Source organism: Callorhinus ursinus, unplaced genomic scaffold (genome assembly GCF_003265705.2).
Source record: "Callorhinus ursinus isolate GAN/ISIS: 27379988/994484 unplaced genomic scaffold, GSC_fseal_2.0 scaffold71, whole genome shotgun sequence".
Taxonomy (NCBI): Eukaryota; Metazoa; Chordata; class Mammalia; order Carnivora; family Otariidae; genus Callorhinus; species Callorhinus ursinus.
This window is the reverse complement of record NW_027397133.1, coordinates 901083-917103: the sequence shown is the minus strand read 5'-3', so window position 1 is coordinate 917103 and position 16021 is coordinate 901083. Positions and strand designations below refer to the sequence as shown.

The window sequence follows — 16021 nt, the reverse complement described above, 5'->3', positions numbered from 1 at the left end:
CGCCTCCACCAGTCCTCCTCCAATGCCCCGAGGCCCATCCCCGCTTTAGAACGCTTGCAAGTCCTGCATCTGCTCTCTGCAACATTTTCTCATCGTCACACATTCCTTTCTGTCTTTAGTCCTCCACTCAAATGTCCCTCCCAGTCAGTGTCTACTGCACTTTCCTATCCTGTTTTCCTTAGGGCACTCATTTCCATCTGAGATGACTTGTTTACTTGCTTCCTTCCTGACTCCCTGCCTAGAATGTCAGCTCCCTGAAGGCACCAGAGGTACAGGATCTCCGGCCCACAACACCTGCAGGGAAAATATTTTCATTTCCTTTAAAATCAGAGGCAGGGGGGAAATGAACAGAATCCAGCCTGGATGATAATATTCATCTCTGCTCCAACACAGAGGGGCTTCTGAAGGTAAAAGTGCCAAAGGCCCATGGAATCCTAACACCCTGCCTGATGGTAGCAACGTTGTTGGTCTCTTTCACTGCTGGGTCCCCAGTCCCCAACCAGGGCCTGATGTTCTATAAGCTTGTGTCAAATGAACAGTGACTAAAGGAGAATGAGCCAACATCAGGCCCTGACTCCCTTGCTTCTGCCAGGTGACCTTGGATGTTGCTCTTCTCTGTCTTTGAGGCCAGAAGTGCAGAGAAAGGAAACTCTTTTTGGATGAAGTCCCCACCTTACTGCCCTCACCTCCCATCATGCACCCTCCAGCCCCCTTGCTCTAAGTACTCCCCCGCTCTCTCAATTTCCTGTGCTGTTTCTCACCTCGGGCCTCCGCATACGCTGTTCCCTCTGCCTGGAACATCCTTTCCCCCTGCTCTGCTTGGGAAGACTTGTCACCCCGGCCCGCGCTCTGGCCTGCCATCTCCCTTCCTCCCTAAACCTACACTGCCCAATACAATAGCCACCACCCTTTCAGATGTAAATTTTAACGAATTAAAATAAATTAAAATTAAAAACTCCCTTCCTGTTTTTGCTGGCCACATTTCAAGGGTTCAGTCGCCACACGCAGCTTGTGGCTGCCATATGGGACAGCACGGATGTAGACTAGTTCCTTCAACACAGGAACTCCACTGGACAAGACAGTGCTGCTCTTAGCCCCTCACGGGATGCTCCTGTCTTAACCTCTCCCTGCACACACCTCGCTGGATTGAGACTGCCCATCTCTGTGTTTGTCTCATTCATTCATTCATTCATTCATTCCACAGATCTTTACCGAGCACCTGATTCATGCCAGGGACTGTTCTAGATGCTGCAGATGCAGCCATCAACAAAATAAGCAAAAGTCTATTTTGGAGGGCAGACAAAATAAATTAGTAACATAACGGGGTCAGGTGGCGGGAAGGGGGGGAGGAGAGGAGGACTATAATTTAAAATAGGGCTGTCAAGGAAGGCCCTTCTGTGAAGATATCATTTGAGCAATCTCCGGAAGAAGGGAGCCATGCATATATCCAGGGGAAGAGTATCCCAGGCAGAGGGAACAGCAATTGTAAACGTCCTGAGGTGGGAGTGAGTCTGGTGTGCTCAAGGAATAGTCAGGAGGCCAGTGTGTCTCGAGTGGGTGAGCAGGGCGCTGAGGGGTGGGAGATGGGGTCAGACGGGGGGTAGAAAAGTGATAAAGGGTGGAATCTGTTAGTTTCAGATGTCTCCTCCCTGGAGAGGCTTCTGTCTGTTACTCTACATCATAACTCCCTCCACTTAAACCGGTGTAGAGTTATTATAATTATTTGCTTGCTTGTTCATTGTCTGTCTCCCTGGGCACAAAGCCTACCCAGTTCCCATTCTACTCTTCTTCCTTGGTAAGGAAACCGCAATCTCCTTTGGCACCTATTGGGACTACATTTCCCAGGCTCCCTTGCAGCTGAGTGTGGCCACGGAACTAAGGTCAACTGGGACGCGTAAGTGCAAGTGTTGTGTATTACTTTGGGGAGGTCTCCTCAGAGGTAACCCAAGAAGCAACAATGTGCCCTCCTTTGCTTTCCTGCCTTTCCACTCTTCCTTGTTCCCGCTACCTGGAATGCTGGTGTAACAGCTAGAGCTCCGGCCATCTTGGACGACGAGGTGACCTTATAGTTGGAAAGAAGGCTAGGATGGTGGAACAGAAAGTGAGAAGGATCCTGGGTCTTCATGACCATGGCAGCTGCCACACCTGCCTGGGACTCCCTCCTCCAGACTTCATTAACATGACAGAGATGTAAGACTCTTCTGGTTCAAGCCACTGTTATTTGGAAGTTTCTTTTACATGCGGCAGAACCCATTTCTGCAAAACCCAACCCCCGTCCCCAAATGTAAATTCTCTAATGGGAGTGGCTTTGATTGGTTCCCTCCTCCACCCCTAGAGCCAAGCAGCATGTCCCGTGCATAACTGGTGCTCAGTAAATATGTGCAGAATGAAGGACACCCTGACAAGATGGGGGGAACACCCAGTCAGAAAGGATGCAGTGACCCCTGAGGGCAGAAGCAGGCTGGAGAGGACACTGAATACGGAGTCCAGGCTGGGGAAGGCGAGCAAGGGGATAACGGGGAGGTGGGAAGGAAGGTGAGGGAAGCATCTGGTAGATGCATGGGATTGGGGATGGATGGGGGTAGAGTGATGGGGGATGGATGGGGGTAGAGTGATGGGGGATGGATGGGGGTAGAGTGATGGGGGAGGGTTCCAAATGACGGGGGGGGGTGTGCCTCTGAAGAGAGTGTAGAGTGAGGGAAAGGCGTCAGATTGGCACGCTGGCAGAAGACACTTCTAAGTGGAAGAGGAGGGATCAAATGATGGGTTAACTTGACATAAAAGGGGTCAGAGTGGCCGAGGAGATGTCAGACTGATGGAGAAGCCATAAAAGCGTCTGAGGAGGCGTTGGACTGCCTGCCTGAGGGGCACATGGCCTCAAGGTGGGACAGGCTGACCTCCATCCACAAACCGGTAGCGTCTTCTCCCGCGCAGAGGGGGGCAGCCAATCAGAGTGCCCGGGGGCGTGTGACGTCACCGGCTGCGGGCAGGAGTCAGAGGGAGGTCCAGCCCTCCTCCGGTGCCACCTCGTGGGCCGGTGGTGGGTCTGATGCCTCAAGGACAGAGTGTGTGCCCTGGTGCTATGCACAGGCTGGAGGCTGAAGGTGGGCTGAGAAATGCGTGCCAGGGCGACAGCCCTTGAAAAGGGGTGAAGGGGGAGCGAGCGGAGGGGGAGACAGACGGAGAGACAGAGAAAGACAAAGACAGAGATGGGGACTCAGAGCGGGACAGCCAGGAGGGGAAATGAGAAAGTGATGGGAAGAAAGAGGGTCCCAACAAAGCAGGAAGAGAGGCAGTCCTGAGAGGCCTTGAATGGAGGGGGCCAGAGCTGCTCCAGGAGGGTCAGGCATGCAAACAGGAGGGAAAGAGACAGATAATGCGATCAAGAGGGTATGGTCAAAATAATCAGAGGGAGAAATTGAGTCCAGAGAAAGGCTGACACTGGCATCCAGACAGAGATGGGCAGAAGCGAGGACAGTGCAGGAGTCGGGGGGCGGGGGGAGGTAGGGTACCCCTTGGGGTCAGTGACCAGGTAACAGAGACAGTAGCGGAGGGAGCCAAAGCCACACAGAGAGGAGGACTGATGGATGGACAGCAGAGCCCTAGGAGGAGACAGCCCAAGAGGCACCTTGACCTACAGTGGATCTGCCTGGGGTCTGCACTCCCACTGTTGACATGGGCAGGTCCCTCAGTACCATGTCCCCACGTTAGGTTTTGTGCAGAGGGGTGTTTTTCAGGGAAGTTGAAGTCTCCCAATTCTTAAGTTTCCAAACAGCGGCACCTTGTACAATAGGTCACTCTGATTCACTGTTGCTCAGGCCGGATAAAAGAGGCCTCAGGGCAATACTGGCCGCCCCCCCGCCCCCATGGTCTAGTGCACAGAGCTCCAAGTGAGACAGTGAGGAGGGGAGAGAAGCTGAAGCCGACGGGAGACGAGAAACAGAAGAGAACAAGACCACAGAGAGAGCGAGCCACGGAGACACAGAAGCAGCAGGGTGGGGCCCCTGTGTTGACTCAGCGCGTGAGAAGTCAGGATGGCTGGTGAGGTGGTGGGGACAGAGATGAGGGTGACGAGAGACCCCAACACGAGAGGCGGAGCTGTGGGAAGGCCCAGGGCCAGACCCTGGAAGGGAGAGGAAAAGGGAAACCCAACAGGGAAAAAGACCACTGGCCTCTACGGCCCGGAGGGAAGGGAGATGCCATGCAAGAACTCAGGTGAATGCCTGCGAGTCTCGTTTCTAGGAGGGAGGGGCACGTGGGCAGCTGGTGTTATTATTGGCCCATGTCTGGGCCCATCTAGGGGTGTCTTTGGAGCTCAGATGGTGAATTCCATGACGGCTGGGATCTTGTCTGTCCTGCAACCACGGTTCACACAGGGAGGGATTGGCATGCTGGCTGCCATTTGTTGAATAAATGAAAACAGGGTTTGCCCCATCTATTCTTGGAGACTCTGCATGTGATATGCTGTTGTAGGGTCTCTGGGGCACATGCAAGGCTCACTGGCAAGTCATTGTGGGGTCTCCAGTTTGTTTTATGGCCTAAGAGGGCTTGCCATCTGTTGAGAACCTGCTGTGCTAGGAGTTGATCTCATTCACTCCTCATCAGGACCAGCAAGATCGGCTTTAGCCCTATTGTACAGAGCAGGAAACGGAGGATGCAGAAAAATTAGGCAGTATGGTTCAAGTAACACAGGAAGTCAGAGGAAGTCAGAATTTGGAGGCAGGTCTGCCTGGCTTGACTGTCCATACACTTCCAAGCCTACGCTGACCTTCAGGGGAGGTGGGCACAGAAGATGATCCTCACAGCCTCAGAGATTTCAGATTCCTCGAGAAACTCAGGACAGCTGAGACATGAGGGGCTACTGTGTGCAGGGCACTCTGCCAACCCCTGAGAAGTGGCCAAGGACCCCCCACCTCTACATCTGAAAGCAATTCTTTGAGTCCAAGTACAAAATTGGCCACCTTCATTGGGTTCTTGTCAAAGTACGAGGAGTTCTAAAGTAGGTAGTCTAACCCTTTGCAGGTCTGTGGATAGACTTCAAGGGGGCCACGCACTTGGACTAGGAAAAAAAAATTACATCTTTACTGTCATTATCTTCCAATGAAAAAACATTTCCTCAATTAAGGATGTAGGCACCAAACCAAGCCGACCTTAGCAAGACCTGTGCCTGTATCCCCAAAAGAAATCACAGATATTCCCATATCTTTTAACAGCAGGTGCAGATCTCTTGAAATTGTGTTTATGCACCTCATGACTAGTTAGAGTAGTTAAGATCCATCACGAGGTCTTGCTGGCTAACGTGTTGACAAAAAAGCATAGATATTTCTATATCACAAATTTTGCTTTTACTTGTGTGTGTGTGTGTGTGTGTGTGTGTGTGTGTGTGTGTGTGTGTTTAACTGAGCTCTAGGACCAACACAGGGCTCAAACTCATGACCCCGAGATCAAGAGTCACATGCCCTACCGACTGAGCCAGCCAGGTGCCCCACGAATTTTGCTTTTAAAAAAATATTTTGATAACTGTATTATCAGTGTAATTGGTTTCTTTTGTTTTCTTAGGTAATTTATTTTATGTTTATAAGCATTATTAGGAGGACCATGCCAGCCTGCCAAGGGGGTCCATGGTCCCTCAAAAGCCAAAGAATCCAGTTTTAGAGTAAATAGCCTGTTGGCCACTGGGTGGTGGGTGTGGCCCGTGGGAAAAAGGGTTCAGAGGGCACAGTCAGAGGGCAGGGCCCGAGCAGAGAAGAAGCAAGTGCTAAGAGAGAAGTAGAGCGTGTGTGGTCTCTGGAGGGGAAGCTGGAGGGTGGGAGGAGGCTGGTGGTGGCTGTGTTCCCATGAAGGGGCACAGCCCAATGGCAGGCCAGTGAGGGAGGGTCCAGCAGGCCCACCAGAAGAGCCAAGGCCATGGATCCAGCTGCCTGACTTGCCTGGATTGAATACTGCCTCCCTCTCTGAGCCTCCCTACAGTTTCCCCTCTGTAAATGGGCTAACAACCATGTGGACCTCATAGGATGATCCTAGGAATGAATGAGATAATCCATGTAAAATGTAGTGTCCAAAACAGGATCACCACCCATTCCAGGTCAGCCTCTGTCCTAGGGAAAAGCAGGCAGAGTGGAGATAGTGGTAACAAATAATATTTTAATAACTCCCACTTGTTGAGCACTTATTATCACGTGCTGGGCCGATGCCAGGGATCACCAGCTGTGACGTCATGCCTTCCCTGAGACTCCTGAGGTGGGACGGGGATGGACAAGATGTGGGAGCAGGGAGTGAGGAAACAAGAGACGAGACTTAGGAGGGGAGTAAGGAAGACGGTGGGCAGAGAGGAGAGGAGGCCGCCAGGGTGGGGAGAAAGGAGAGGGTCCAGTAAGGATGGTGCCCCTCCAGGACCGACATTCAACACAGAGGGGTTGGGAAAAGTTGGCAGGGAGAACGACTTTGTTCCAGGTTGGTGCGTACACCCCCAAGCCTCCTCTCCATTATGCTCCCATCCCCCAGTCCAGGCTGCCTACCTCAGTGGCAAAGAAGCCTTTGGGCCGGTGTTTGCCCAGCGACGCAAGGCCACCAGGTCCAGGACTCTCGCTTGCACTGATGGTCTGCTGAGCTGCCGCCAAAATTTCATCCAGTTTGTCTAAGGGGAGGTGGGAAGAGGCAGTGAAACGAAGCTTGCTGTGGCCTCAGGCAGAAACAGAGCTGCCAGGAGCTCGTACAATATGTTGTACGAACCAGGAAAAGGCACCCTTGCCTCCATCCCCGTGTCCTGACGGCCCTGATGGAGGCAGAATCTCCAGCCCAGAAGGCAGGACCCAGCGGTGGGAAGGGGTGAGGACAGCAAATCGTCAGAGGAGGGAAGGTGGAGGGGAGGCAGAAGGAAGGGGGGCCAGGCTGAGGACAGAGGTGGGAGCTCATACTTGATGTCTGGGGCAAGGCTGGGGTATGAGGTGATCAGGTCGGAGGTGATCAGGTCGCATCCAAAGGGTGCGCAGGCAGGAAGAGGGTTGGAGAGGCTGCGGCACCCCAGGGGGCGTGGGGTCAGGGGTCCTGGGCAGCCCAGGGAGCAGGGCTGGGCCATCTTACTGAGAGCCATCTGATACACGGTCCGCTTTTTCTCCATGCTGGGCACCGGCGCAGGCTGCTGCTCGTACTCTGTGGGCAAAGGATGCGGATGAAGTCCAGGGGCGCCCCCGGGGTGGGGGGACGGAGCGGGCTCGGCCAGTGGGCGTGGCCAGCGAGTGCGGCCAGCGGGCGTGCGCAAGCGCGAGTGGGGCAGTGAAGGGCCCGGGTCGGGGAGGGGCAAGTCCGCCGGCGGGATGGGGACGGGGGGGGCCCCCCCGCCAGTCCTGTGCCCACTCACCACTCTTCTTCTTCCAGGGGGAGACTAGCCCGGGGGAGAGGCAGTAGAGGAGCCAAGAGTTAGGACTTCAGGGGGAGGCGAGGGGCCCCCTCTCTGGAACACCCTCCTCCCTCAGGGTAGGGGCGGTCAGCTGCCCGATCTGCCCCCTGTCAGGGGAAACGGGACCCCCCAGGTCCACTCGGCCCTGTCTGGGGAGGGGCTGGCCTTCCTTTCTGTTAGTGGGTGTGGGGAAGCTGGTGGAGGAAGAGATAGAGCATGGGGGTGGGGTGAGGTGGGGCAGATGGAGGGAAGCCAGAAAGGAAACAGGGACCCATAAGGAGGGACGTGCAGACCCAGAGAGAGACTCGACAGAGAAACAGATATAAGAGGACAAAGGAAGGTCGACTCTCAGACGCCCCTTCCCAGCAACACACACGCAGGCCAGAGACAGTCTGACCCATGGACTAGGGGACAGGGTGAGAACAGGACCCCTGGTCACTAACAACACTAACAAACTCAAGGTCTGCTTCGGCCCCCTTCTGCCCGCGCCCCCCCCTCCTCAGCGCCTGGGCCCCAGCAGCCCCACAGGCTCACCCATCTCCTCCAGCTCTGAGGTCATAGACTTGGAACGCAGAGAGATGGCTGGGGGCGGGAGCCGCTTAGCCTGCTGGGGTGCTGAAAAGGTGACGGTGGGGTCAGGCATCAGTACCGCAGAGAGAAGGCCCATGAACCACCCCCCACCACCACTGCAGTGCTCCCAGATATCAGATAACAGTTGCCCCCAGCATGCTGAGCCCTCCCTGCCTCAGTTTCTCCTCCAGAAGGGTCATGAACAAGCAGCCTTGGGGAAGAGAAGGCCAGTGGTGGGGACCATTAGGCCATTAGGACCTCTGAGGATCTTAGTCTGGTGGCAGTGGGGTGCCCAGGTCTGGCCACACACAAAAAGTGGACAAGCACCTTTCTTATGGACAGCCTCATCCATGTCCGGGTGCCTGGTGACCATCACCACCTTGACCATCAGCGTGTTGCCCCCTTGGCGGATCATGTTCACCACCTGCCGGTGGCCAACCTTCACCACATTCTGCCCGTTCACCTGTGGCACAGATACCCCCACACCACACAGAGTAGGTGAGGGGAGGGATGCTTTCAGCTTCAGAGTCCCCAACAGAGTGGTCTCCCGCCTTGCCCTGTGCATAGCACTGTTGGCCTCTTCCCTCTCACTGACCCTCACCATCACCCCCTCTCCTTGCAAGGCCCCACTTCTTCTGGTAACTTTCCTGGCCCCAGGGTTGGGGAAGGGGCTGGGTTCACCCTATTCACCTCTCTCTCCCTCCTTGTCCCCTGCCCCTGCATTGTGTGTGTGTGTGTGTGTGTGTGTGTGTGTGTGTGTGTGTGTCCTGGGGAACAGCTCTGTTTTCTTTTGGTGCCTCAGAGAAGCCTTCGGAAGGAATCAATGAGGAAAGCAGAGGCCGGCTAGGGGGTGGGCTGGGGGCACTGGGAGGCCTGGTGCTGAAAGAGAATCTGGATTTGGGCAGCCGTATTTGGTGTGGATCAGGAGGAACCTGGGGATTTTTGTCACCAGGGTCCCAGGGAGAGAGCAGTATCTGTGGAAGGTGTGCTGGAGGCTGGCACTTGGAAAGGCCCTTGGGGCTGGGGGCCAAGACTCACCTCGATGAGGAAGTCTCCCATCCGAAGTCCAGCTCGCCATGCCACGCCACCCTCGTCCACAGACTCCAGATACTGCAGTGCCGGGAAGGCCGGAGTGGGGGTGAACTCCTCGATGGGGGTCTGCGCTGCAGATGGGGAGGAGTCGGCGGGGTCGGAGGGGAGGGGGTGGAGAGGCCGAGCAGGGGATGGGGCTCAGACCCAAGTCACAGAGGCCTCACCATAGCTGAGGGACCAGCACCCTGGGGGTGGGGTGGTGGGTGGGCTGGGGTCCCTTCCCCTGTCCATCCCCCTGGGTCAGAGAGCCCTTCTCCCATCTCCTCCCCAGCCAGCACTCACCCTTGGCCCCCCGGAGCACGAACCCAAACCCCTCACTGTCCTTCTTCTGCAGCAAGACTGTCTTCTCCTTAATGATGTAATCGCTGGCAAGGGGGCGGGGTGGGGGGTGGGGGGTGGAGAAGGGATTATGAGACATGGAGTCCAACCTCCACCAGCAACCCGGTGACCTGAGCCCCTGCTCCAGAACCATTCATCCCACCTCCTAGATCTTCCTCACCCATTCTGTGTGTGTTTGCTCGCAGCCTCCCCCTCAGAGCCCGGAGTGCTGGCTCTCCCACTCAGTCTTTCCTCATTCATCCATCCGTGCATCCATCCACCCATCCATTCAGCAAGCAGTTTCCAAGCCCACTGTGTGCCAGCACAGTGCAAGGGATGGGGAGGTAAGCCGCCAGATCACCAGACAGCCTGCTTTGAGCCCCTGCTAGCCATTTCCTTATCTGTGACCTTGAGCCCAAGGCTTTAACCTTTTGGCCCTCAATTTCCTCATCTATAATGTGAGACAATAACAGGCCCCACCAGACGGGGTCGCTGTGGGAGTTCAGTACGTACAGCATTCAGCACGGTGCCTGGGCACATAGAAGTACGGGCTCAGTAGGATTCCTTCAAGGTCTTCGGTCAAGTTACTAAGTCGACAGGACACGTGTGCTTTGATGATAGCCCTCCCAACTCCTTGACTATATATAAACTACAGTAACATCTCCCCAGGTACCCAAGCAGATTGTAGCCTCGCTTACTCAGCACTGTGCAATATGGTGGCCACTAAATGAGTGTGACTATTTATATGCAAATTAATTACAAATTAAATTGAGAAATTCAGTTCCTCAGTCTCACTAGTCACATTTCAAAGTGCCCAGTAGCCACCATGTGGCTAGTGGTTACCATGGTGGGCAGTGCAGATACAGAACATTTCCATCACTGCAGAAAGTTCTAGTGAACAGCAGTGACTTATCTATTCCCTGGTATATCTCAGATGTATCTCCTTCATGCAGTGGATAGGTTCTAGTAAAAATGCAAACTACTCACGAATATGCAGATAGTCGCCACCATCAGGCCACCAAAGCCTGTCAGCACATTTAGGTAATGTTCACATACCCAGGAAAGTTCAATTAAACTCAAATCTATTCCATATATCTCAACACCTGCCTGGGCTCACTCAGATAACAGCCTCAAACCCTTGACATCACCACAGTGTGCCTCAAGATTATATATCCGTTCCATTCCAGGAACCCCAGTATACAACAGGAATACCCATACACCCTGACTCCAACCCCACTCCCCTCGGGGCCCCAAGAGTACCCTCCATCCACTAGAATGCACGCCCTGCTGCACCCCGAGCATCCTGTGGTCACGTCTGAGACCTGTCCAGCACACATGCAGACCTCTTAGCAGATCCCAATAATATCCACCAGCCCCAACACACTCCAATAATAGCCAAGCATGCTCCCCGCGTGCTTCAATTACCTACCCCCACAGATTCGGCAAAACAGCCCTCCACGAATACTCCAGTAGATTTCAGTAACGCCCCCCACACATCCCAGTATGCTCCAATAATAACTCCCCCTCACTTGGATCTCAGTGTATTCCCATAACACGCCCCCTGAACACATCCCAGCACACGCCAATAATACCCACCATGCTCCTACCGTGTTTCGGTACCATTCCCCCTACACACAAGCACCCCTGTGTACTCCCATGACCCCCACGACTTCCACTGTCACTGTCACATCCATACGTTTGTACCCCAGCGACAGCGTTCTGCACATGCGCGTGTATGCCAGCCCTGCCCCCGTCCCCCTTATTGTAACTGGGTGTGCTCAACAGCATGTGTATACACACGGGCAGACCTAACCGCTTCTCTCGCTCAAGGTTCACCATGGTCCAGTCAACATGCCACACCATACCCACCATGTCTTCTTGATTTTACATTCAAGCCAGGGAGAGGCCACCTTTGTAGCAGGGTAGAAGGGGTGTAGGAAGTTTCGAGGGGCTGAGGGAAGGGAGGGGAAGAGAGGAGGAAGGGGCCAAGGACAAGGCCAACAGAAATTGGTTCAGAGGTCAGAGCTGCCTGCTCCTGACCATGCACTCTGCGACACCCACCTTTGTCCCCACCTGGCCACTTCCACTGAGTCCTTATGCCCTGCTACCCCCAGACCCCCTCCAGACCTCCAGGTCCCCAGCAGACAGCCTGCCCTTGGGACTTCCTTTATCCCTCATTTGCAACTGTTTCTTTTTCTTCTGTTCATGCCACAAATCCCTATGTTTCCCACGTCCTTCCCCTACCCCTGGAATCTCTCTTTTACCCCCACATTATCCTCACACTCCAGACACAAGCCTTCCCCCAAATACCCCATCCCCCAATATAATTCAAGAGAACTCCCATGTCCATTGCATGCCAGGAAGAAGCGTTTGCTATGTGCGAGGCAGTATCTGAAACCCTTCACAGGTGAGTAACTCAGTTGTCTGTCCTAGCCAGCCTCTGAGGTAGGCATAAGTACTATTTCCACTTTATAGGTGAGGAAACAGAAGCATAGAAAGGTTAAGCAACTTGCCTAAGGTCACACAGTGAGTAATCTTCAGAAACACAGAAGAAATACTTGGGTGGCTGCAGTTATAATACCGTCCACTCCACTGCACCCAAATACTTCAAGCGCATATATATCTGCCCCAAACTGGCCATAAGCATCCACCCCTTCGGTGCCTGAAATTTATCCCAGCTTATGCCATCAGCACAACAATGAGTGACATTTACTGACCCATTGCTGAATGCCAGATGCCGCTCCACTCACTTAACATTTATCTATTCACATAGTCTCAAGACACCCCTGGGAGGGGTAACTGAGGTACGGGGAAGTAACATGCTCAAGATCACACCAGCCAGAAAAGTGTCAGAGCCAAGGATTGGATTCCTCACAGGCAACCCATACACTCCAATAACGTCCAAACACCCCCAGATCATCACACCACCACCTGTGTCCCTCCCTCTCAAGCATCCCCGTCCCATACAGGCTCCTTTCTCTCCACACTCCCATGACTTTCTTGCCCAATCCCTCGCCATGGGATGCTTCCCTCATCCCACCACGTTCTCCTCCAACTTCCCACCTGCCCTGCTGCCCTAACAGTTTCCCCAAACTCTGTGCCCCCCAACCTCTGCTCTTGTGTGTGCCCCTTCACCTCTCAGCACCTTGCTCCCTACTCCTCCATGCCCGAAAGCTCCGTGTTGGCCCAACCCACCCTCATTAACTTTCAGTTCCACTAGCCCTCATCACGCCCCCATGGGGCCATCCCTCCATCTCCTACTCGGCCCCTGCGCACCTCCTATCCCCTTCCCCAAAGTGTCCTCCACAGACCCTCACCCCTCATATGCCCCCTCTCCCTTAGCCTCACCCCTCCCACATCCTCTCACACCTCTGCATGCAACCCCACTGTGTCCCCTACAGCACCCTAGGTTCCTTTCATACTCCCCAGTCCCCCGCATTCTCATCCGTGGAAGCCTCTTTCTACTTCTGCATCAACTCACTTCCTCACACACCCTTCCGCCTCCTGGTACATGCAGCTGCATTTCATTTATATTCCCTGCACCCTCTCCGTGCTCTCCCTGTGCTGCCTGAATCCCCACCCCCAAATCCTCCTCACAGTTCCTGCATTCCGTCCTCACCCTATTTCTCCAAACACCCCCACGCACCCTGTATGCTCCAGCACCCCCATTTCCCCCACTTCAGTGTCCTCCGCTCTCCCCTGTTCCAATCTCATTAGCCACCTTCCTACTGAGACCCTCTAACCCCACCCCTGGCCCAGCATTCTCTACCCACCCGACACCCCATTCAGGCTGGTATTGCTGACTACCTGCCCTGCAGGAGCACACACAGTGCTCTCCCCCAGGCCATCCCTCGGCGACCCCAGAGTGGCCTCTGGAGCTCAGCGGCCAGCTCTTGTTCACCGGATTCCACACGCGGAGACTGCAGCAGCATCCACTCCCCCCACCCCCAGCCCAAAGGTGCCTCTCACACACCCAGGATCCCACAGCCCAGAGCTTGCTGCTGTACAAGGCACCCCCTCTGGTACTCAGCCCCTCCTCATGTACCCATCTCCATGGGTCTCTCCATGGCCTGTACAGAGGCCCCCTCGCGGGGAAGCCAGCCCCCTCCCATGCTAAGAAGAGGCACACACAGGCAAATGCAGCTCCCCGTGCAAACGCTTAGCCGAGGCTCAGCACACATGCCCCACACCGGCACAGACCCCCTGGAGGCAGGGAGTGGGGCACATGGGGACAGAGACACACTGAGGGACTAGAAAAGGGGGGGCTGTGGGGGGGAGGGGACAGGCCTGGCATGAGAGGATAGGTAATGGGAAATACAGCCGCAGTCCCTGGGACAGACCCACTCCATCTCACACACACACACACACACACACACACACACACACACGCACACAATCCTCAGACAGCCTCTCTATCGCTCCAAGTCACACACAGAGATAGACACCATCGAACAGGGACACACAGATGGACACAGCTGGGGGAGGGGGACTGGGAGCCCACCATCTCTCCATCTCTCTCTGTCTCTCTCTTTCTCACACACACACACACACACACACACACAGCCGTGCGCGCGTGGCTGCAGGCAGGCACACACGCACGCACGTCGACACAGCCACACTGACACATGCACAGTCGCACAGTGACACGCAGCGGAAAAAGAGGAGGGGAGGGGAGGCCGGGGGTGGGATGTGTGTGTGATGGGGGGATGACTGTGAATGGGAGAGAGGGGTATGAATGAGGGGACTTGCCAACTCTGTAAAGGGGTGTGGGGAGATGAGGATCAGAGGAACAGGGACCTGGAATGTAGGTGCCTGAGGGGGAGTCACTGTGGCTCCCCATGGGGAAGGCTCCAGAGAGTGGGGGCGGTGAGGGGGGCAGAAAGGGGTAGTGGGTTCCAAACCCCGGAGTGGGGTCCGTTTGGAGGGTTCGACTGGGGGCAAGGTCTCGGAGGAAGAGATGAGGGGGGTCTGAAAGGGCCTGGAAAGGGGCTGAGGAGTGTATGTGTGGGGGGGGGGGGCGCGGGGAGAGAGGCCCAGGGACGGGGATGAGATAAAGGTTGAGAAGAGGGGGTCCAAAAGGGTTTATCACTGAGGGAAGGTGAGGGGAGAGAGGGTGGGGGGGGCGGCTTGAGGGGGGAGGAGTCCCAAGGCTGGGGGATTAGCGGCGAGGGGAGGGTCGTCACAGCGGGCCGGGGCCTCCCAGCCTGCCGCGGAGAAAAGGGGCGGCGCGCTCCGTTACCTGTAGATGTACCAGACGCTGCGCCGCCGGGGCCCCAGGGCCGGCCAGCTGGAGGAGAGCGCGGGGGGCGGCTGCGGCAGGGAGCCCCCACCGGGGCCGCCTCCGAGACCCCCGCCGCCGCCGACCGCAGACAAAGCCATCGCCGCCGCGGCCCCGGCCCCGGCCCCGGTCCCGGTGCCGGCCGCCCCCGCCGCCGCCGCCGCCGCCGCGTCCCCGTCCCCGCTCGGCCGAACCCCCGTGTCCGGGCCCCCAGGCCCCGCCTCATGCTGACCCGCGCCGGGAGGGGGGAGGGGGAGGGGGCGCGCACCCTCCCGCGGGAGGGAGGGCAGGGCCGGGGGCTCACATGCCGGGGGGCGCGGGGGCGCGGGGCGCGGGGTCGGGCCGCGGCGGGAGCGCGAGGACCGCGGAAGGCGCCGGCTTCAGCACCGCGGACAGCTCCGGAGGCGGGCGGCGGGCGCGAGGCTTTAACCCCTTGGCGTCCTGCGCCGGGTGGCGGAGGGGGCCGGGCAGGGGGGAGGGGGCCGGGAGGGGAACGCGGGGGCCCCCTTGGCGGGAGAAGGGGGAGGGGCGAGGCACGGGGGGGGAGGAGAAGGGGAGGCACTTCCGGTCTGGGCCCCCCCTCAACCCCCTCCCCCCTCCAGAGCCCTCCCGCGCAGGTGCAGAGCGAGGGAGAGCGGAGAGAGACGCACAACACCATACAAGATGCCTCGCGACCGCGTGCGGGGACGCGCGAACCGAGCCCCACTTCCCGGGCAAGGATACCACGGTGAGAGAGGCCCCAGGAGGGGACGCACAGCCCCCCCATCGGAGACCGACACATAATGCACCCTGACACAGTCCGGAAGGGCCAGGAAGGGAAGGCTAGAAACATTGAGACTGGGCCCCAGAGCAGTGAGAGACACCCCTCCCCCCGCCCCGAAGAAGCCCAGACGAGGGACATACACACACTGCAGCTCACTTGAGAGAGGCGAGGGCATAGACCCCCAGGGAGAGGAGAGAGGGTGGCAACAGGCCAGGACCTCAGAGCTCCAGCAGGGATGCAGGGCACACACCCCAGGCCAGGCCACCTCGGACAGGGTCAGGGAGAGCAGGGGGTAGGCAGCAGGGGAAGAGGCTCAGACACACCACACAGTGCAGCACATGCCAGTGGGCCCAAGGAGGAAAGGAGAAGGGGAGGGGATGAAGTTGACGGAGCTAGGGGAGGAGAAGGAAGAAGCTGAGGCCAAGAGGGAGCACCCCTATCCAGCTGGGAGAGCAAGTGATTCCCAAAACAAGGCCAAGGAGAGACCCAGAGAGACACTGTCAGAGACAAGAAGCAGAGGCTGATAGGGAGATTTGGGGTGGGGGGGGGACCTTGATACTCACCCGGTGCCCAGAGCCAGAGACGTGCCAGGTGAACACGC

The 16021-nt window shown here is 56.7% G+C and overlaps 1 protein-coding gene across 6 annotated transcripts in view; it reads right to left on the bottom strand.

Annotated features, from left to right (window-relative positions):
• SHANK1 (SH3 and multiple ankyrin repeat domains 1) overlaps positions 1 to 16021 on the bottom strand; it is a 50557-nt gene that overhangs the window by 8588 nt on the left and 25948 nt on the right. For 5 of the 6 annotated variants that reach the window (XM_073886399.1, XM_073886398.1, XM_073886402.1 and 2 more), the window contains 7 exons: positions 9344 to 9426; positions 9008 to 9132; positions 8297 to 8432; positions 7934 to 8014; positions 7361 to 7384; positions 7084 to 7152; positions 6519 to 6637 (listed from right to left, as the gene is read on the bottom strand). In XM_073886399.1, the coding sequence (XP_073742500.1) occupies positions 6519 to 6637; positions 7084 to 7152; positions 7361 to 7384; positions 7934 to 8014; positions 8297 to 8432; positions 9008 to 9132; positions 9344 to 9426 (637 nt within the window). The remainder of the gene's footprint in view (positions 1 to 6518; positions 6638 to 7083; positions 7153 to 7360; positions 7385 to 7933; positions 8015 to 8296; positions 8433 to 9007; positions 9133 to 9343; positions 9427 to 16021) is intronic. The other variant, XM_073886401.1, reaches the window with a different exon arrangement.